The 19,480-nt window shown below is 46.7% G+C and overlaps 4 protein-coding genes across 12 annotated transcripts; 1 reads left to right on the top strand and 3 right to left on the bottom strand.

Annotated features, from left to right (window-relative positions):
* Window positions 1-171: 171 nt before the first annotated feature.
* LOC148166573 (uncharacterized) lies at window positions 172-4,854 on the bottom strand. Of its 3 annotated transcripts, none has more exons than XM_088048580.1 (9): window positions 4,567-4,854; window positions 2,757-4,402; window positions 1,624-2,711; window positions 1,476-1,576; window positions 1,290-1,427; window positions 997-1,243; window positions 667-950; window positions 429-611; window positions 172-376 (listed from the first exon to the last, which is right to left on the bottom strand). In XM_088048580.1, exons 2-9 carry the CDS (start codon window positions 4,367-4,369, stop codon window positions 287-289), a joined length of 3,744 nt encoding a protein of 1,247 aa, XP_087904706.1. In that variant the 5' UTR covers window positions 4,370-4,402; window positions 4,567-4,854; the 3' UTR covers window positions 172-286. The 3 variants fall into 3 exon arrangements, with proteins under 3 accessions (XP_087904706.1, XP_087904705.1, XP_087904704.1); XM_088048579.1 differs by having other exon boundaries at window positions 667-953; XM_088048578.1 differs by having other exon boundaries at window positions 1,290-1,576.
* Window positions 4,855-4,897: 43 nt separating this feature from the next.
* Window positions 4,898-9,753, bottom strand: LOC148166574 (DENN domain-containing protein 5B-like). Of its 3 annotated transcripts, none has more exons than XM_088048582.1 (10): window positions 9,710-9,753; window positions 9,501-9,657; window positions 9,347-9,456; window positions 9,124-9,300; window positions 7,478-9,075; window positions 6,902-7,432; window positions 6,345-6,854; window positions 5,916-6,295; window positions 5,669-5,864; window positions 4,898-5,621 (listed from the first exon to the last, which is right to left on the bottom strand). In XM_088048582.1, the coding sequence occupies exons 2-10, from the start codon at window positions 9,574-9,576 to the stop codon at window positions 5,423-5,425; spliced, it is 3,777 nt and encodes a 1,258-aa protein (XP_087904708.1). In that variant the 5' UTR covers window positions 9,577-9,657; window positions 9,710-9,753; the 3' UTR covers window positions 4,898-5,422. The 3 variants fall into 3 exon arrangements, with proteins under 3 accessions (XP_087904708.1, XP_087904709.1, XP_087904707.1); XM_088048583.1 differs by having other exon boundaries at window positions 7,478-8,154; window positions 8,200-9,075; window positions 9,501-9,748; XM_088048581.1 differs by having other exon boundaries at window positions 9,501-9,748.
* Window positions 9,754-9,965: 212 nt separating this feature from the next.
* LOC148166575 (myotubularin-related protein 13-like) lies at window positions 9,966-17,694 on the top strand. 3 transcript variants are annotated; one of them, XM_088048565.1, is made up of 16 exons: window positions 9,966-10,308; window positions 10,358-10,443; window positions 10,493-10,997; window positions 11,047-11,288; window positions 11,336-11,778; window positions 11,825-12,070; window positions 12,131-12,145; window positions 12,293-13,138; window positions 13,182-14,321; window positions 14,367-14,786; window positions 14,828-15,190; window positions 15,234-16,230; window positions 16,277-16,486; window positions 16,535-16,892; window positions 16,937-17,019; window positions 17,066-17,694. In XM_088048565.1, the coding sequence occupies exons 1-16, from the start codon at window positions 10,254-10,256 to the stop codon at window positions 17,156-17,158; spliced, it is 6,102 nt and encodes a 2,033-aa protein (XP_087904691.1). In that variant the 5' UTR covers window positions 9,966-10,253; the 3' UTR covers window positions 17,159-17,694. The 3 variants fall into 3 exon arrangements, with proteins under 3 accessions (XP_087904691.1, XP_087904692.1, XP_087904693.1); XM_088048566.1 differs by having other exon boundaries at window positions 11,828-12,070; XM_088048567.1 differs by lacking the exon at window positions 12,131-12,145.
* Window positions 17,672-19,408, bottom strand: LOC148166576 (TNF receptor-associated factor 6-like). 3 transcript variants are annotated; one of them, XM_088048570.1, is made up of 7 exons: window positions 19,236-19,408; window positions 18,977-19,085; window positions 18,618-18,930; window positions 18,424-18,572; window positions 18,137-18,379; window positions 17,942-18,079; window positions 17,672-17,892 (listed from the first exon to the last, which is right to left on the bottom strand). In XM_088048570.1, the coding sequence occupies exons 1-7, from the start codon at window positions 19,249-19,251 to the stop codon at window positions 17,703-17,705; spliced, it is 1,158 nt and encodes a 385-aa protein (XP_087904696.1). In that variant the 5' UTR covers window positions 19,252-19,408; the 3' UTR covers window positions 17,672-17,702. The 3 variants fall into 3 exon arrangements, with proteins under 3 accessions (XP_087904696.1, XP_087904697.1, XP_087904695.1); XM_088048571.1 differs by having other exon boundaries at window positions 19,139-19,408; XM_088048569.1 differs by having other exon boundaries at window positions 18,977-19,408.
* Window positions 19,409-19,480: the final 72 nt, after the last annotated feature.

The following is a 19,480-nucleotide window of genomic DNA, read 5'->3' on the forward strand; positions in this document are numbered from 1 at the left end:
TGATTTTATTTAAATGTGTGCTCTTCAAAGATCACCATTTTGTAAGAATATAATAAACAATATCACTTTTTACAAAAAATGAGCACAACAAAATGCACAGCATGAGATGGCGTGTTACCACACTAATAAAAAATTATTTCCTACTCTGTCTAAACTATATTCATTACATAATTAAAACAATACATTTTTTATTTTTATATAAACTCTCATCAAATATAATATACAGTTTTTTTTGATATTTAAAAAGTCCTTAACTTAAGTAAGTCAGTTACTTAAATAGAAAACATCACTGCATGTACACCGAATTATTTTTCATCTTCAAACTGTACTCTATACAGTCAATCTCCGCCCACGAAGTACGTACCTCCAAAAACAACTGAAACAAACAATAAGCACACCGCCTCAAACCACCTTCAAATCCAACTCACCTGATTCAACCAATTCTCGTCTGCTAGCAGTTCGTTTAATATACAAGTCGTGTCCTTAGTAGGATCACTAGTCCGTTTTTCACCAACACGTTTCGCACATTCAATGTACATCAAGTACTTTTGATGAGTCACTTTATTCGAAAGTTCAACACGCGCCGCACAAATCCGACACATCAAGAAATTCTGTAAAAAAAGAGACAATCAAAATTAAAACGTTCAGTCTGCCGTCCGCACTCACTTTCTCGTTCATGGCCTTGGGATCAGGTTGGCAACCCTCCAATGTGGTCGAATTGTAAGGTTGCCCGTACATCAACACCCTGACTGCGACTTCCACTCTCCCACACGCCGCGCAAGTCTTTGTATGGACGTCTGAAGGGTTAACTTCTCGTATCACATTGAAACAAGGCCACGTGCAGACGGCGGCTTGCACCGCTGGTGGCCAATGTAGAAGCGCCAGAAGCTTCTTCTTTTTACTATCGGTGATGTCGTCGATTATCTTCACGTTGGACAAGAAATACTCGTCTGCTGGGCACAATATTAGTTAAATTAATTATTTAGTTGGTCACACCTTTCTCTTGGAAGATCTCCGTTAAGAAGTTGCTATCCAACGCTTGCGAAATCAACGTCTGAATGTACACCTCGAAATTGTCCTGATAGCCCTCACAGTCTTTCATACACTTTTGTTGGTAGTCGATGTCGATGACGGTCATCTCGTTGCGCAGAAACTCCACTATCGTCTCGGCTTGGCTCTGACATTTGTAACGAACGGGGATGGGGATGTATTGCTTCCGACTTTCCGGCGTCCACGATGTGTACTAAAACGGGATTTTCACAAATTTGCAACAACGCAGTTGTACCAACCGTTGAAATGTTTCTGTAGAAAGTTGCACCGTTTTGCTCAAAGGGCTCGTATTTCTGCAGCAACGTTTTACCATCCACCCTCCAAATGGCTGGCCAGTCTTGACAAAGTTCAGATCTAATGACCACGAACTCCCCAGGCTGCAAAAAAGGGTTAAAAAACGAGAGAGAAGGGTGCCATGCCCTCACCTTGAAGGGATTTTCGTCGTTTGTTATTAAAGTGTTGTTTGGCAAAGAGGCGGCGATGTTATCTTCCAGAGTTGGGGGTGCGTTCGTTTTGTTTTTATTGCCTGAAAAAGAAAAGTTCAAACTACTTGGTTTTTCGACGTGTTATTACCTTTATGTCTTTTGAGGGTGGTGTCGCTAACATATCCATCAATCTCTTGGATTCCGGCTCCCTGCGCCGCCGCTGTGATAAGATTCCGTTTTTTTTTCCCTCCAGACTTTCGTGGTTTTTTCGAAATCGGCACAATTTCTTCACCGTCTTCCTTGGCCTGTGGAGTCCACGCAGGGTCCGAATCCGAATCCTGAAACTCTGGAGGTTCCTCAAGATCATCATCGGCTTTGATTAAGTGTTGAAAATTCGTCTTTTCTTTTGCAGCCCTCTTTGTTGATTCCCTCCTGGGGATGAATTCGTCCTCTTTACTCTTTTCTTTTGGTTGTTTTTTCGGTCTTTTCCTTTCCGTGGTGTTTTTTGTTGTTCGTTTACGACTTTTATCTTTTCTATCGTTACCCTGACTAAATTTTTTGTTGTTAAAAAAGTCGTCGTCGGAGCTAATACCATCACTGTCGCTATCAAAACTGTTTCTTTTCCTTTCTTTCGGTAAGGGGAAGTACCGAGGATCATCCTGAGGATCTCCTTGCGATAATCGTGTGATTACTGGGGGCGGCGGCGGCACTGCGGGGGTTGTTCCGTTGCTTTCAGGCTTTTCCTCGTTGTTGATTTGAGGTTTGGACCTCGGCCACGAGGTCTGTTTCCTATTACCCCTAGTCATGGGAGGCGGCGAACTATCGCGCTCCCCTTGGAGGAACTTGAGATAACTACTCATGAAGCCCGTCCCTGGCCCATTCTGTTTATCTTTCGCCAATGGCTTAGTTACGTTATTGGTCGGTGCTCTCGTTGTACCTTGTGACAAGAAATTCAATTCTTCTTCGATATTAGGAACTACAACTTTAGGCTGATCTTCTTGGTGCTGAAACTGGGACGGGGACGGCTGCGTGTTCTGATCAGGGTAATTTGCAATAGGAGCTAATTCCACAGTACCCGAAAACTCGGCAGGGTGTGGGGGTAAGTGGAAAGGTGCGAAATATGGCAATGGGGGCGGCGGGTGGTGACCGTGGGGGTGCGGCACCATCAGACCTTGGTGCTGTTGGTGGATCGTCTGCGTGGCAAAAATTTTCGATGTTGGTGGCGGCAGGTTCCACCTGGAATAACAAAATCGCGTCAAATTACTCATTTAATTTATTTACCTGTCGAAGTCGAAGTAGGCACCGTTTTGCTGCGGGTTTTGAACACCAGTGCTGTGGGCTGGGGGCGGCACCCTTGGCACCTCCGCACTTGACTTCTCAGTGCTTTTTCTGCGTTTAACAGTCGGTTTGACTTCCGGTTTCACTTCGACCTGCGCCACCTGACAACTCTGCTGCTGCTGTAAATTTTTCACGATGCTCATTGGATCACCTCGACAACTCGACAAGTCCTGGAGCGTCACCTGATGGCCACTGTTAGTGTCGAAATACCCTTGTTGTCCCACCCGTTGTTCCGCCACTGCATTATAGTTATTAGCTTGAGCTCCGGATTGGAATTTCCGGGCTGCTTGTTGCCGATCTTCCCAACAATTTTGGTTGTTCGGTTGGCGGTCGTACCTTTCAGGAAACGTTTTTTCGGAAGTGTTTAAAGCACGGGTTATAACGGAGGGGTAGGCGACGTTCGTGGTCTGAGAGGTGGGGCGTGGGACTGTTACGTCCAATGGAGAAGGAGGTGTGACTTGGTTGGAGGTTTGTTGAGGAGGAGAAATCGAATTCATTGGACTGTTGTACATAGGGTAGGCGGGGCTAGGGGCGTGGCCTAACGGAGAGGCTTGTGAGTGAGCTTGAAGAGGGCTCGGTCTACGAGGAACTACAACATTGCAGTCGGGGCCGTTGGAGTTGGAATAATCCGAGCCACTTTTAGGCCTTTGGAAATCTTGTTCAGATGAAGCGTTTTGTTGGTAGTGACGGTAGTTTGAGTTTTGAAACTGCGGCGTTCGCTTTCCGGAGTAGTTAATCCTTCCAGGCGCGTCCATGATTGAGAAACTGATCGGTGATGATTGACTTTGGGGTTCTTCGTTGTTCCGCGCCCTGTCGCTTTGAATGGTAATTTCCGAGTAAATTTTAGTTTGCGCCTTGGTTTGAATTTGTGTCGACGGCTGCTTGATTGGTCTCTGCGGATTGGGTGAAGTAAGATACGCCCTGGGAGCTTGTGGGACTCGGTACTCCTTGGAGACGACGGAATTCGATGGAGACGAAACAATACAAGACTGAACGTTTGAGTTAGTGGAAGCAAAAGATTTAGTGGTGGCGGTCTCAGCGAAAGTAGCCTGGAAGAACGTGCTAGATTGCGAAGGTTTCGAAGTCGCCGGGCTCTGCGGCCGCGTGACGGCGGTCTTGGCCGCCGCCAGCTGCGAGTTCAAGTGGTTGAGCGTCTGAGCTGCGGCAAAGTGGGCGTTGAAGTTTTCATACGTCGCCGTTTTCGCCGTTGTAGTCGGCACCACGCTCTCGTGCGGCAGAATGCCGAAGGGGCTGTTCTGCTGCCAGCCGGCGCCCTGCTCGAAGAAGGGCTGTTGGTGGTAGTCGCCGTCGGGCTGCTTGGAGGCCAGCGCACGGTGTTGGGTGACATAGTGAGCGGTGGGTTTGGACCCCGCGGGATGAAACAGAGGAGTGAAGACGGTATCGTAGCCCACGGGCGTGGGGGAGAGGAAGCCCCCAGGGAGGAGCTGGGTGGTGGTGGTTGGCGGCGCGCCGGTTGTGGGCAGATGGTGCTCGGCCTGCACCCCCGCGAGGCGATTATAAGAGGCGTACGCCGACCATGGCCCCACGGGATCCATGACTGTCTTCTAACACTGGTTTAGCCATCCCATCTGAAAACAATCGAAAATTGGCCAATGTTAACCTTGACTGGCGGAAATTCCTGTCTGGGGGCCAATAAGAAGCGCCTATGGTGACCTCTGACATGAAGCACACCGACGTCTCGCGGCTTTCTATAGAAAACCGCCGGCGGCTTTGGGGCAGAGCGTCTACTTACTTCTCATTGAGAAAATTCCAATTTAGCAATAATAGCCCTTGTTCGGTCCTGATAAATATGGCTCCATGTCTTTGAAGTTGCACCAAACACAAAGTACGAACATAAACAACACAAAATTAAAATACCGGTGCCGCCACCATTCCGGTGCACAATACACGTGAGTTTAACAACAAGAAACTAAAAACATTCATAATTAATTCAATCATTTGCGTATTTACGACATCGCTTTTCCACCAAACTTTAGTCCGCCATTGTACCATTTCACCAACAATAGAACCAGCGCCATCTTTGTTGACCTTCACAAACACGCGCGTAAATCAAAACAACTCCCACCTGTTTACATGGAATTTATTATTACAACTTAATTACAATCTCATCTAAAGGAATTTCACTAGAATTAACGAGTTTAAAGGTTGCAAAACTACTTTGGCTTTTCGGGTCTCGAGGGCTCCATCACCCAAACACGTATCACAACGAGGAGTCAACATCAAAATAATTTCACATTTTCCTACAATATCACAAATTAACTCACGAAATTGGAATCGTCCCATAAAGTGCAAAAAAAGAAAACTATCCTGATGTGTCCAACCTTACAACTAGTTACTGAAACTGCAACAAAATCGGAAGACAACGGGTTCAGTCAATAACGAAAATAAGACATTCCATAAATAAAACATTACTTCAACATGCATAAAAAATAAAAGAAAAATCTGTTTACTAGACATAGCTTTGGCAAGGTTATATAAATCGTCTCTCAACTAATTTTAGGCCTTTCTAAACAATATTTACAAACTTACAAAAATATATACAATATCACTAAAATAATATCAACGGCAAAATGAAAAGACTAGAAAAATTAGACGTGAGATGAAGGCGATGAAATTCCATGAGTTACAGAGTTTTCCAGAACTACATCCAACTCGTCTAGAGGCAATAAAATCTGACGTAAAAACGTTAAAAGACCTCGATTTCTCAAAAACGAACCCTCTTCATACATTTCTTGAGTAACTTTGCACGATGCCATCGGCACCAACATCCGGTGCAGCAGATGCTCCCTAAAAAAAACCTACAATCCCCGCCCCCAAGTACAAACTCCGCCTACCTGACACTAAGACAGATAAAAAGTTGAAACTTGCCGTCCTTCCCCAGAGCCTTACTCGTGCACATTATCTCATCAATCAAATGACAATAACACCGCCAAACGGCGACAGTCAATTGATGATTGCGTTCTAAACTAGCACTGCGACTCCCGCTAGACTCCTCCATTAACTCCGCCTCGAATTGCTCCTTCACCCGCACTACAACCAATCAAATTAACATCAAGTTTTAGACCCACCCACTGGTTGTACCGAAATAATCCCAAACGTAGTTTTTCCCTACGAACAACCTCGCCGATTTGAACCCCATCATAAACACGTTTTCTAAACAATGAACCAATCCGTTTTCCCCACAAAGCAGTGCAGTCAAAGTCGTGTTTCGTTCCGAATTTCTGCGATAATGCCACTTTACTATGTTGTTCACACAATCGCCCAACATGTGTTGAATCTGTGATTGTTTGAGTTCGGTTCGTGGGGGTCCAGGTGAGCGACTCCTGGGGGTGGTGCGTCCCATACTCCCTGTTTGGTTAAGCTCCTCCCCTTCTACCTGCACGGGTAGGATGTTACCAACCAGTAAACGTTCCGTGGAGCTGTCGTCCACCCCTCGGCCCAACCAACGCCCACATGGAAACCTGCAACGCCCCTTTATTTCAACGGAGGTTGTAATTAGCGGATACGTACTTGTAGGTGTGACCGGTGATTTCGTTGCGCACTAGGACGTAATCGATCATCCACTTTGCGTACAGTCCGGTGTTGTCGTGTCCGATTCGCAACGTGGTCAAAACCCCCAAATTGTGATGTTTGTACTCGAAAATGGGGGCGGTTTTCGGCACCGGAATGCGAATGGTTTCAGAGAGGGTCCCTGAGAGAACCACCCAAGCGTTCGCTGAAGTGGTGGCCCCCTTTTTGTTCGGGACGATGACAATGCGATAGGGGATCACAGTGGTGGCGTAGGTGCTAGTAAAACAGAAGTAATCGACGGCGTTCAGCGATAACAAGTGGTAGAGGAACTGTTCCTTCTCTTCTTCGCAGCGAAGGAACGCGGATCTCTTATATTGACTCCTTAAAATAGTTTGATCAGAGAGCAGCGTGCGGAGGTGTTTAGAGAGCTGTTTCTTTTCGAGCGCCAAACGGACCCATGCTTTCGCCATTCCGATGCCTGTCTTCACATCAGTCATCGCCTGGATGTTCCTGAAGAAAAAAAATTATGATTTTGAGTCCAACTTCCTGAGTCTTACCCGATATCAAAAAGAAGAGACACCGGAAGAGGCGGTAGTTCAGATTTCGTTCTGCTCCACTCGTCGTTTGGACTCAAATATTTGTTTTCGATTTTGGTGTGGTGGCTTTCTTGGTAACTGACTAAGTGTGACCACAGGGCGGATTTGCCTCTTTTTCTTTGGAGGCCGTGAGACCACACGCGCTCTAAAAACTCGCATAGCGACGCCACCAGAGTGTTTTCTTCGACAGCCCCACAATTATCACCGGCGTTATTACTAGATAACGTAACACCCTCAGCCCCTAACTTTGCCAGAAGCATCCTCTTCGTCTTCGCCTTGCAATCCTTCAGGAGTTTCTCCACGAAAGTCCAGTTTGCTTGAGCTATAAGAGCCGGAGACATGTCTTGGTTCGCTTTGTTGCTTTTATCAGAGGAGAGGCTTGGTTGGCGGGCAAAAGCAAGTCCTTTGCGGAACGCGTTGGCTCTTGGAATGCTGCCTTTGTTCACAACCGGTGTCTTGTTCAAAACTTCTTTATCCAGAAGCGGGAAATATCTAAGGATAGCTAGTCAAAACGCGAATTGATCAATTTCCTCTTACCGAGTCTGGGTGGATCTCACATTCATGATTTCCCTCGGAGGCGGCGACTCAAAGTCCGGATTAGTTAGCCGCCTCTCCATCAGTTTCTGAGTGTCGTGTGCGGAAGTGCACGGCTCGTAACACAACGATCTGATCAAATTCTCGCCCCCATATCGCTGCTTCAGTTGCTTGATTCTGCTATCGAAAATCAGCAAGTTATTGTCGAGTTCGCCCCACATTGACAGGATTTTATTGTCGATCAACGTCGCAAACATCTGAGATTCGAGAAACCGCCACAAGAACAAGCGGTGCTGTTCCGGTTGGTCGGAAAGAAAGGAGGCTTTATCAAAGTTTTGCATTGAGTCTCTATTGTTAAACCAATCCTCCTTGTCCTGGTTGGGAAAAATGACGAAGTTTTCGTACGAATGGAAAATATGAACGAAGCGATTCAAAAAAATTTCGCGGATTGAGTTGTTGAACCGGAGATCTTCAATGTAGGAGTCTGTGGGTTGGGTGGTGTCGTTTTGATCAAGCGCCACGCCTGTCCGACGAACGATGTCTGCGATTCGTTGGAGAGCCTCGGAGCGGGCGGAGCCTGGAGGTGAGGGCGGGCGATCGCCATCGAGAGTATCGTGAATTGAGAGTTTTCGGCGGTTCTGGGGGCGCCCCGGTAAGGTGCAACTTCTCGACATTATTTCCTGCAAGTCAAAAGTATTAAAAAATCGTAACGATATGATTCGTACTTGGCTATTTCGCGAGTTTTCGGAATTTGGTACGTGGACTCCGTATTTGTCCAGAGCCGACCAAATCTCCCCCGTGAAGGCTTCCAGATGGGGGAAAGTCGCGGTTTCTTCGGGTCGCTGCACTTTACACTTGTCAATGTCGACGTAGCATAACGACGCCTCCGACACCACTTTGATGTTTTCAGAGGAGGCATGAAGCCCCATTAGAAATGGGACTGGAGCGTCTAGAAAATGGTGTAACGACGCTGGTAAGATGGGAACGTAGACGTGGGGCCACGTGAAAGGGAAGAGTAACGATGTAATTCCCTCAGCCACCACCATGAGTCTTTGGCAGTCGCTGCTTCTGAGCAACACTTGGTTTTCCAGAAGAAGACAAGTAAAAATTTGAACGACGATATCGACTCCTAGCCACAAAAACATCAGTCTTAAGGGGTAATCAAGGTGGGGTAGCTCCAAAGGAGGTGCTGGGCATTGTAAAACAGCAGTGGCGAACGGGAGATGGGGGTCACTGGGAGGTAATGAGATCAACAAACTTTTACCGGGAGACGGCAGTTGTACTTCGTAAAGGAGATTAAAAACGTAACTTTCTAAGCTTAAACCAGCGACTGAAGCTGCCCTTCTAGGGACACAACGAAAGAGATTCTCAAGAAAAGTTTTAGCTGCTTGTACGTATGCTGTCTGGGAAATAATGTTGATGCTCTTTGAAACGAAGAGCTTGTCTTTGGAAATATCATAATAAGTTAAAGCTGCACCACTGGGATTGTGAGTACTGAGTTTAAAGTGGCGGGGGAGCGACCTTGACTGGGGGCCTTGATTCTGCGCGTTTTGCACAGCCCTGACTTTTAACCCGCTTGATAATTCGGTGATATACATTGCCTAAAAAAAGAAACTTAGGAAAAACATGCCAGAACTGAAATTCCTTACTTGGAGAGTCTGCATGGCGTTACAAATATCTCTATTCTTTACTTCTTCATAAAAAATCAAACTGAAGCCATAACACCTCTTTCCATCCTCTCTCGTTATGACGAAAGAATGAAACAGAGGAGCTTGCGTAACTGAATGCTTCTGGGTCCTAAATTTTAGTCCTTGAGGCAAGCAGAACTGAAACTTTTGATTAGCGACAGTTTGAGTTTACTGTGGGACTAACCATGCCAACTGCAGCAGCGTCAAAAGGGTTGTAGGGCACATTTTCGGGGTAGTGCGCCAAAACTTTGCACTTATAAGACCTTTCCAGAGGAGAGACATGTAGATTGTCCTCTACAAAAAAATTAGCGAACTAAAGTCGCGTAACAAAACAGTACCTGAGAATTTATCGGGCTCGAGTCCAGAATTCAAATCCAGGCCACAAATTACGAAATAATCAGCAAACTTATTCATTGTGACTTAACCTAAAAATTGCTGAGAAAAAGGAGTCGCACTGAAAGCGATATTCAGTGGTTTTTATCACAAAGCATTTTTCTTAAAATTAACAGTTTGTACTTTTGCATTTTAAAAAATATGTTATATTTACGCTCTATTATCTTTCACTTGTCGGCCATCTTGCACGTTACGCCGACCTAACTTTCTCCGACAAATAAACTACTAATGTCACTCTAAAATTTTTTTAACCCGTAAAAATTATAACATTTAAATAAATGAGTTTTTTATGTTTAGTTACGTGTCTGAAATTTTTTGCACCTCGTTCCCGTGTAAGACAAATTTAAAAACAATGATTGGACAGGTAGTTCATTTCGCTCGTGTCATTCACCTGATTGTCAAATGTGTCAGTCGTCAGAAGTTCAAAGTTGTGTCGAAAATGGCGTAAGGATTTGTTTAGAAGTCTTTTTCTTGGGTGTGGCAATAAACAATAAACAATATTAGCAACAAATCCGTTAAATCGTTGGTTAATTTCGTTTTTCGGAGTGCCCTGTGTTTTAGTGCAAACGCCCCGCCTACCCCCTCAGGTTATACAACTTGCTCTTCTAACTTTGGAAGTGATCCACGAAAATGTTAATTTCTCACTCTAAACAAAACTTTATAACCACCGCTCTCTCCTTGGCTGTTTTAGTATAAAAATGTCGCGTTTAGCTGATTATTTCGTTGTCGTGGGTTATGATCATGAAAAAGAGAGTAAGTAAAGCTTGTTTTTTCGTACTGTCGCTAAAAGTTTGATTTTAAGGGAGCGGCATTAGTAGTGGGATAATTTTACAAAGATTTCCTGAGAAAGACTGGTCTGATACTCCCTTCATTGAAGGCATTGAATGGGTAAGTTATTTTAGCATGACGTCACTTTAACCTAACTTTTTCCGCTTAGTTTTGCCAACCACAAGGATGGGCTCTTTCTACAGAGCGGCAAGAGCCGAAATTCTTCGTCTCTGTACTTACAGATATCGACGCAAACCGGCACTATTGTGCCTGTCTGTGCTTCAACGAAACTGTGTCCATCACACCCAGTAAACCTGTGGATGAAGAAGAGGACACTGTGGAGGGCGAAGCGCCTTTGGTGCGCCCCATTCCGGCCATTTCGCATCACAGCATCATGTATGCCCCCAAATGTTTAGTATTGGTTTCAAGACTGGATTACATAGAAACATTTAGGAATTGTTTAGGCATTATTTATTCAGTTTATGTAGAAAGCATGCCTGTGCCTTTGGAAAACCTCGTAGGGAACATACTGGGGTGCATCCAAGTTCCTCCACCTGGGGGGCCTCAAGTTAGGTTTAGCATTGGAGCTGGGGATAGACAGGCGTTACAACCACCCCTAAGTCCGTCGCTTCCAGTCACGCACACTTCAGTAAACCTTTTGTTCCATCAACTAGGTTTGTTGGTTGTCATCTGAAGGACTAACACTGATGCGAGTTGTTCCAGGGATCCGAAACGTTTTAGTTTTGTTTTGTGCCATAATGACAGAACACAAAATTTTGTTTCATTCGAAAAGCTACAATAGATTGACTGAGGCATGCAGAGCATTAACTGCGCTAATGTACCCCTTTAGGTACTCCCACGTGTACATACCTCTTCTCCCAGCGGCGTTGGTGGAGGTACTATCCACCCCAACCCCCTTCATCATGGGGGTACACTCATCGCTCAAATACGAAGTCGCTGAATTGGTAAAAACTCCAGTGAACACTCCCAGAGTCTGATTTTTTGTTCCTAGATGGATGTCATCATTGCTGATTTGGACGGGGGCTCCATAACAATCCCAGATGGTATTTCGGTGCCTCTCTTGCCTGAACCTCTCCTGAGCCACACTCAGGAGGCCCTCAGTTTGATATTACAGCCAGAATTGAGTTGCGCTGATCACGCGTTTCCACCGTTGGCTGTCAGGGCCCCTCAACCTGTCATGTTGGACAAAGAAATCCGCGCGGTTTTCATGCGTACTTTTGCCCAATTATTGCAAGGCTACCGCAGTTGTCTTACCCTCATTAGAATCCACCCCAAACCAGTGATAACGTTCCATAAGGCGGCTTTCTTGGGCGAGCGCAATTTGAAGGAGTGCGATTTCACAACGAGGGTGTTGGACTGCATGTTTTTTACCAGTTTTGTAGCTGAAAGGGGACCCCCATGGAGGCCCTGTGACGTGTGGGACGAACTCTACAGGTTGGTACTAAAACTGAAAGGAACCAACAATGAATTTCGTTTGTAGTAGCTTGGGTGAGCTCCTCAAGGCGGAGAACTTAGACCCGCGCCTGCTTTTGGTCCACATCCAAGAACTGGCGACTCAGTTGTACACCAACGAGAACCCGAACCCCCAATCGTACTCCCAGAAGATTTTAGTACCACCTGAAGGCGCCTTCGCGAGGATCCATCAGCCGGTACTACCGTTAATCAGCCCCGAGCAAGTGCAAGCCATCATCGACGAAGGCCTCTCGAAGAACAATCTTAAATCGAGGTGAGTATCTCCGCAACAAAGCGACGGATTAATCAGATTTGTGTGTTTTTGGTGCGTTAGTGGGGATTACGCCTGGTAAGTCTTTCATGTTGCGTAATTCTGTGCTTTCTGTGCCTTGTAATGTCGCGTGACCACACAGAGCAGTCCGGTCACACCGCTTAATTTGCTAGCGCGCTTCTTAACCCACCATTACCCCAATCTAACACAAATTTGTCCTTCAAGGTTGGCGTCACTGCGCCCCATCCAACCCCGCATTGTTCCAATGGGGCCCCACATCTCCAATTTGAACGAGAATAAGAACATCGTGAGCAATTCGGCGCGGCGACTGGAAGTTCTGCGGAATTGCATCAACTGCATCTTTGAGAATAAGATTTCGGACGCCCGGAAGACATTCCCGGCGGTTCTCCGAGCCCTGCAGTCCAAGCAAGCGAGATTGGCGCTTTGTAACGAACTCGCTCAACACGTCAGCGGCACTAAGGCGATGCTGGAGCACCAACAATTCGATCTGGTCGTGCGGTTGATGAACTGCGGATTGCAGGATGATTCTTCGATGGACGAGCATGGAGTCGCCGCAGCCTTGTTACCGCTCTCCACGATTTTCTGCAGGAAGTTATGCACGGGGATAATTCAGTTCGCGTATACGTGCATACAAGAACACGCGGTGTGGCAGAATCAGCAGTTCTGGGAAGCGGCGTTCTACCAGGACGTCCAGAAGGATGTTAAAGCGTTGTACACAGCGCGCTGTGACGGAGTTAGAGAGTTGTTGACGAGTCCGACTTCTCCGAGGGATAATAAAGACTACAGTTGGACTAACCGGCGCTCTATTCTTAACAGAGTTCAAGAACCGACAGCTCTCGAGATCGCGGCGGAGCAAATGCGGATTTGGACCTCCATCGAGGGGGAGAAACAGAAGGAGTTGATCACCTGTGAAGAGAACACGATGTACAGTCAAGCGATTCATTACGCCAATCGAATGGTTTATCTTCTTATTCCTTTGGACATTGCGAGCAAGACCAGCAAGCAGGAGTTGTACGACGATGAGCGCGCCAGCAACAGCATGGCCAACAGGTACTGAAGTTAACAATTAACAAGGAGTGACGTTCTTTTTTAGTGTGGCGGAGAGCGACAGCGCTGACGCGGAGTCCGGCTTCGAAGACCAAGATCCTGGAGAAACCGGCATGACGGTCATCCGCCTCGTCTCGCGGTTCATCGATAAAGTCTGCAATGAAGGAGGAGTGACACGCGAGCACATCCGGAATCTCCACCAGATGATCCCGGGGGTTGTCCACATGCACATCGAAACTCTGGAAGCGGTCCATAGGGAGTCAAAGCGACTCCCTCCGATCCAAAAACCGAAAATTCTCACCCCCAATATGTTAGCCGGGGAGGAGCTCATCATGGACGGACTCCGCGTGTATCTTCTCCCAGATGGGAGGGAGGAAAGTAGTCCTGGGTTACTTGGAGGGCCGCCGTTGTTACCAGCAGAAGGCGCTATTTTCCTTACGAATTACCGCATCGTTTTTAAGGGAATTCCGTGCGATTCGTTTGCCTGTGAGCAGGTCGTGGTGAGGTCTTTCCCCGTCACGTCTCTCACGAAGGAGAAGAAGGTTGCGGTGCAGTATTTAGCACATTTGGATCAGTGGTTGCAGGAGGGGCTCCAGTTGCGCTCCTGCACGTTCCAATTGATGAAATTAGCGTTTGATGAAGAAGTCACTGCGGAGAACGTGGAGACTCTGAGGAAGTTCATCCATAAAGTGCGACATCCACCGGATGTCTTCCACCATTTCGCGTTCACCGGGCAAGTGGTGGTGAGTCAGACGCCGCTCCATAAAGGAAAGGAAAAGAATGCGACTCTGAGAGGCTTTGCGAAGAAAACCCTATTGAAAACAGCGAGAAAAGCGGGATTCAAGCAGAAATCCTCGTCGAAGAGGCAAAAGTACGTCTTACCAAACTCCACGCTCTACAGCAGCAATAAATACATGACGAGTCCAGGGAGGATGAGCTTACCGAACGCCGACGAATACAGCCATGATGATGATTTATCCATTGACGACTTTGAAACGGGGCCTTCTTCAGTACCACCAGCACCAACAGACGCCAAGACTTTAGAGAGGCTAGTGGAGAGGAGTTACGTGCGAGATTGGCAGAGGTTGGGGCTGTGCAATGACAACTCTTCCCCGACGAACTCCAAACCCGCCCCGGATCAATTCAGATTGACCACCGTAAATTCAATGTACATGATGTGCAGAAGGTGAGTTAACACAACGCGAGAGCATCGAATTTCAATTTTTTGTAGTTACCCGGCGCTCTTGGTGGTCCCGGCGTCGGTGACCGACGAAAGCATCCGCCGCTTCTGCCGCTGCTACCGCCAGGGAAGAATCCCTAGCACCACGTGGCGGCACCCCCGCACCAAAGCGTTGTTATTGCGCGGTGCAGGTCACCACGGGAAGAGTGTGATGGGGATGTTGAAAAGTCACCCCACCCCCAACGCCTCCACGGAGACGACGTCGTCGTTTGAGCAGGAGAAGTATCTTTCCGCTTTGGTTTCCGCAACTCCGATTTTCTCCCTTCGCCACGGGTCTGCGTGGGGGATGTCCGATAGTTCGCTAAGTGTAAACTCTCTGTTTCTTGCGGCGGATGATCCCTTGGCTGGAGCCACGTTAACTCCTGAGGTCGCTCGAAGATCCAAGCCGTTGAAAGCGATGGGGACACTAGCGTAAGTTTTTCCGGTGTTTGGAGGTTTTAATGTTGGTGTAGTGTCTTCCCACGGTCCTCTGGAGGGAAAGGACCGAAGAATTTCGGGCGATGGGGCTCTCTGAAGGACCGCAGACAGAGCTCGCAGGCGTCTTTAGCGAATGTTCAACAAACCAGAGGGAATTTAAGACACTCGACCGATGCGGAAAACGCCATTTATGGAGTTCACACGTTACAAAGAGCTGCGTTGTATATTTTAGGAGAGAAGGCGCAGATGAAGGGGGTGAAAGTCGAATCTGCGCCCAAGACTGATTTTATTCCAGTTGAGTACTACGACGTGCGCCACACGAAAACCGCGTTTAAGAAGTTGATGCGGGCGTGCATTCCCAGCTCGACGAGCGACGCCCCTGAGCAGAGCTTCCACAGGTATGAATCAATTCAAAAACTTGGAATTTAACAGTTTCTGCAGGTTGATCGAGAACTCGGAGTGGCTGCAACAAATCCAAAACATAATGCAACTCGCCGGTGCCGTGGTCGACTTGCTCGACCTGCAGGGTTCCTCCGTGGCCATTTGTCTTGAAGACGGTTGGGACACCACCGCCCAAGTCTCCTCCGTGGCGCAACTCTGCCTCGACCCTTACTATCGCACGCTGGAGGGTTTCCGCGTCCTCGTCGAAAAAGAGTGGATTGGATTCGGCCATCGTTTTAGCCACCGCAGCAATCTGAACGCTAATTCTCAGGCGTCGGGCTTCGCCCCCACTTTCCTCCAGTTCCTGGACGTTGTTCATCAGATCCAAAAACAGTTCCCGATGGCGTTCGAATTCAGCGATTTTTATCTGCGCTTTTTGGCGTTCCATTCAGTTTCGTGTCGCTTCCGCACTTATTTATTCGACTGCGAGTTGGAGAGGGTGGAAAGTGGCGTCGCCGCCGTTGAAGACAAACGGGGGTCTTTGACGTCGCACCACAAGAGCGTCGATACGATTTCCGACGACGAGAACATTTATCCTGGAGGAAGAGTCGCCGGGACGACGTCGGGCACGAATTTAGGACAGAGCGTGTTTGATTACATCGAGAAGCAGCACGCGAGGACCCCCATGTTCTTCAATTTTATGTACACGCCGGACTTTGAGCATCCGGTGTTGCGCCCCCAATCCCACCTCCCCTGTCTCGAAGTGTGGCAATACTACATCGATGAGAATCTCCACCACGGACCTGAATACGATTTTGAGATTATACAGTTGGATACTCAACAGGAAGAAGAAGCGGAGGCCGCTGATGGAATCTCTAATAAATCCTCCAGGAAGATTATCACTCTCGGGTACGACTGTGTCAACAAGTGTGTTCCAGACGCCTTCAGCCACTTGCTGGAGGAAATCCACAGGTTGGAAACGGAACTGGGACACCTGCCGCAGAAATGGAAGGTCCTGTGGGATAAACTGGAGCTTCCAACCACGGATTCGCTCACTGTACGTTTTATGGGGTCCCGTTACAATTTCTAGTGTTTTTTTGCAGAGACACGCGTCATTTAGTACAGCTCTAGTCCGATCGCACGGTAGATTAGTCCACAAGAGGTCAACACTGGAAATTCTGATGCGAGGGAAGATGGTGGGGGCGGCGGAAACTTCACTCGTGTACTCACACCCCCACAGATTCGAGAAATACAACTACACCACCCCCACGTACTGTGATTACTGCACGAGCTTGTTATGGGGGCCCGTCAAGGTCAGTTTTTTTAAAAAAACAAACGAGCGAATTCAAGAGTTATTTTAGACGGGAATGCGCTGCATGGATTGCGGGTACAGTTGCCACGAGAAATGCATAGAAGGAGTCCCGAAAAACTGCACAAAGTACAAAGCCATCGCCGACAACAACGCATCACAGACGATTTCCGGTACGGGCGGAGACAACGGCTCCGTTAGTTCCGGAAGCGCGCGACAAACTTCTAGTCAGCAATACTACGACCAATTTTCCTCCAACGTGGCGGAGAATCGCACCCACGAAGGCTATTTGTATAAGAGGGGGGCGTTATTGAAGGGGTGGAAGCAGCGGTGGTTCGTTTTAGACTCCATCAAGCACCAGTTGAGATATTACGATGCGATGGAGGACTCGCATTTTAAGGGATACATAGGTAGGTGGAGTTATTGGGGGATTGTATTGAAGGGTTTGTTTAAGATTTAGCGGAAGTGATGTCGGTTTCGTCGGCGACGCCGGCGCCGGGGCCACCAAAGAAGACAGACGACAAAGCCTTCTTTGATGTGAGTTGGTAACGAGTTAGTTTGAGGTGTTGAGGGTTTGTTTTAGTTGCGCACCAGTCGCCGCACGTATAATTTCTGCGCAACGGACGCAGCGTCGGCGCAGGAATGGATCGAGAAGCTTCAAGCTTGTCTTCAGTAATACTCTTACCCAAAGTTATTTTTAGTCATAAATCCCTACAATAGGTTGACAATAAATGTTATTTTTTTTAGTCATTATTTATATTTTTATAAAGCAAATGTTTATTATTTAACGCACAAAATTTCGTTGCGATTTTATAAGTGTACTTGTAGGATACATTTGTGGCTCAAATAGTTAAGGCAGGTTGCGAATGTCGTTTGTTTTAACATTGATATTTCGTGTCGTCATTGTGCGCAATTTGGATTCGCTCGAGCTCTCTAATATCACGCAAGCATATCAATGTTTCAGTTTCAAAGTCCAACTGTTTGTTAAGTTGTGTTTACATATCATTTATCATGTGTGACTACATTCCGTGTTATTCCGGATTTTAAGAACGGATCCTTTCGGATGGTTCTTAAAATCCCAATTGCTGTTATATTTGTGATATTGTTACTTGTTTAAGTTCTCTACTTACGTTAACATGTCTCAAAGTATATTTCCTTAGCTTCTATGCAATGTGAATAACTGCCAAAGTTAATAAACCAACATTTTAAAAATTTATTCTTTAAACAGGTTGAGCGTGCACTTTAATCAACAACTGATTGCTATCAACGTAGCCTTGAGTAAAGAGTTCCTCAACCAAGGCGAACTCTGTGTAACCAAAACCTTTGGGGTTCATGTCTTGCACAGGGCGTTTGAAGGCTTCGAGTTCCGGACGTGTCATCATCGTTTCCTTTATATTACGGAATGGTTGCCTGAAATCTTACCATAACTTTCAGTTTACAATAATAAAAAGGTTCTTACGTTGGATGGATTAGAGTTATGGACAGTCTGCCACTGAAGGGCCAGTCTAGAGCTTGGTCGTGCTCCGTTTTCATTACATGGATCAAAATTGCTACGTAATTCGGGTCCTTGGGGGACAAATTCAAGCGGATACACAGTCTAAAACTCGGCACATTTAATGAGTACATCAAGAGTAGTATTGGGTCTAAATTTTACTTGTATCCGTTCGACGAGGTGTAAAATCCGGGGCTAAAGTGCATAATATGCGAATCGTCCCTCATGGAGTTAACTTTGTTCTTAAACTCATTGAAATACCACAAGAAACTCCCATTGCAGTATCTGGAATGCATTTTCGACATGGAAAGATTCAGCGACGTGATTTGTTCCGACATATTTGAGATGATTATGTCTTGTTCGCGAGTTTTTTGCTCCAATAAAACGACTTTTTCGTACAAGGCCCTACAATAAAAAATGACTTTCGTACTTAAAATCCGAGGGCTCACTTTAAGAGTCCGTTGAGATTGTCGCTGGTGGGCACCGCGGCGTCGTTCTTCGACGGAGGGTCCCAGAAGTTCGCCTCTTGAGCGATAGCCGAAGACGAAGCCGCACTGTGGCTATTAATCGTAAATCTTGAGTAAGTTTGAGAAAGCAACTGAAAATTCGACCGTTAGCTCCACCAAAAACTTGTTCTTTTTACCATGAGATGCTTCTGCATGTGTTGATCCAAGTGCCGCTGCAATTCAGGCTCATCCTCGAACTTCTCCTCGCAGCCGAACTCCACGAAGGAACAGCGCAACTTTTCATTCTCTGGGAGTTCTGGCGGCTTGTATTTACACATTAGAAGGTGCGTTTCGACGTCTAGAGGTGACAGTTCCTCCAGACACCCTCGGGTGATATTCGGGCACTTGGTCTTCTGCTGGGAAATCTCCCTCCGCGTGAAATTGTCGGGGAAGATATCAACCCCCTTTTGCAACTTTGTGTTATCGATCGGGCACGAGGGGTTTTCGCGTCTGGAACTTAATTTAAGAGATTGTGATGGGGGAATTAGCGACTTACTCCAACCAGTCGTCCATGCAGCTCCGGCAAAATCGGTGGCCACAGCTCGTTAAAACTGGGTCTCTTAGCCATTGCAGACAAATTGGACATTCAAAACGAGATTCAGGGCCTGAAAAATTGTCTGTAATTGAACTTTCTTGCGCGAGCGTGTTGTGACCGGACATTGCTAACAAGTACTTTGGCACTTAAATTAACATTTTTTACAGGTGAGTAATTGATTCACAGGTTGACAGGTGGGATGGAACGTCACGTGACTTACGTAATTTGTGCATCATTGCTCAATTTATTCGAAATTGCGACGCACTTTTCCGCATTTTCGTGATAAGGGACACAAAAAAGAAAAAAAAACGCGAGAAAATTCAAAGTATTTTAGGTTAGATGAGACACATGTCAGGGTGACATTTCGAATTCCAATAGAGTTGTTATCACAAGTCTAGTGGAAATTCTGACTGGGGGTGTGTGTTAAGGTGGGTTCAGACGCGACTCGTTATGTTAAGTTCAACA

Source organism: Gnatocerus cornutus, unplaced genomic scaffold, assembly GCF_029298725.1.
Source record: "Gnatocerus cornutus isolate USDA-ARS CGAHR unplaced genomic scaffold, icGnaCorn1.1 ctg00000023.1, whole genome shotgun sequence".
Lineage (NCBI taxonomy): Eukaryota > Metazoa > Arthropoda > Insecta > Coleoptera > Tenebrionidae > Gnatocerus > Gnatocerus cornutus.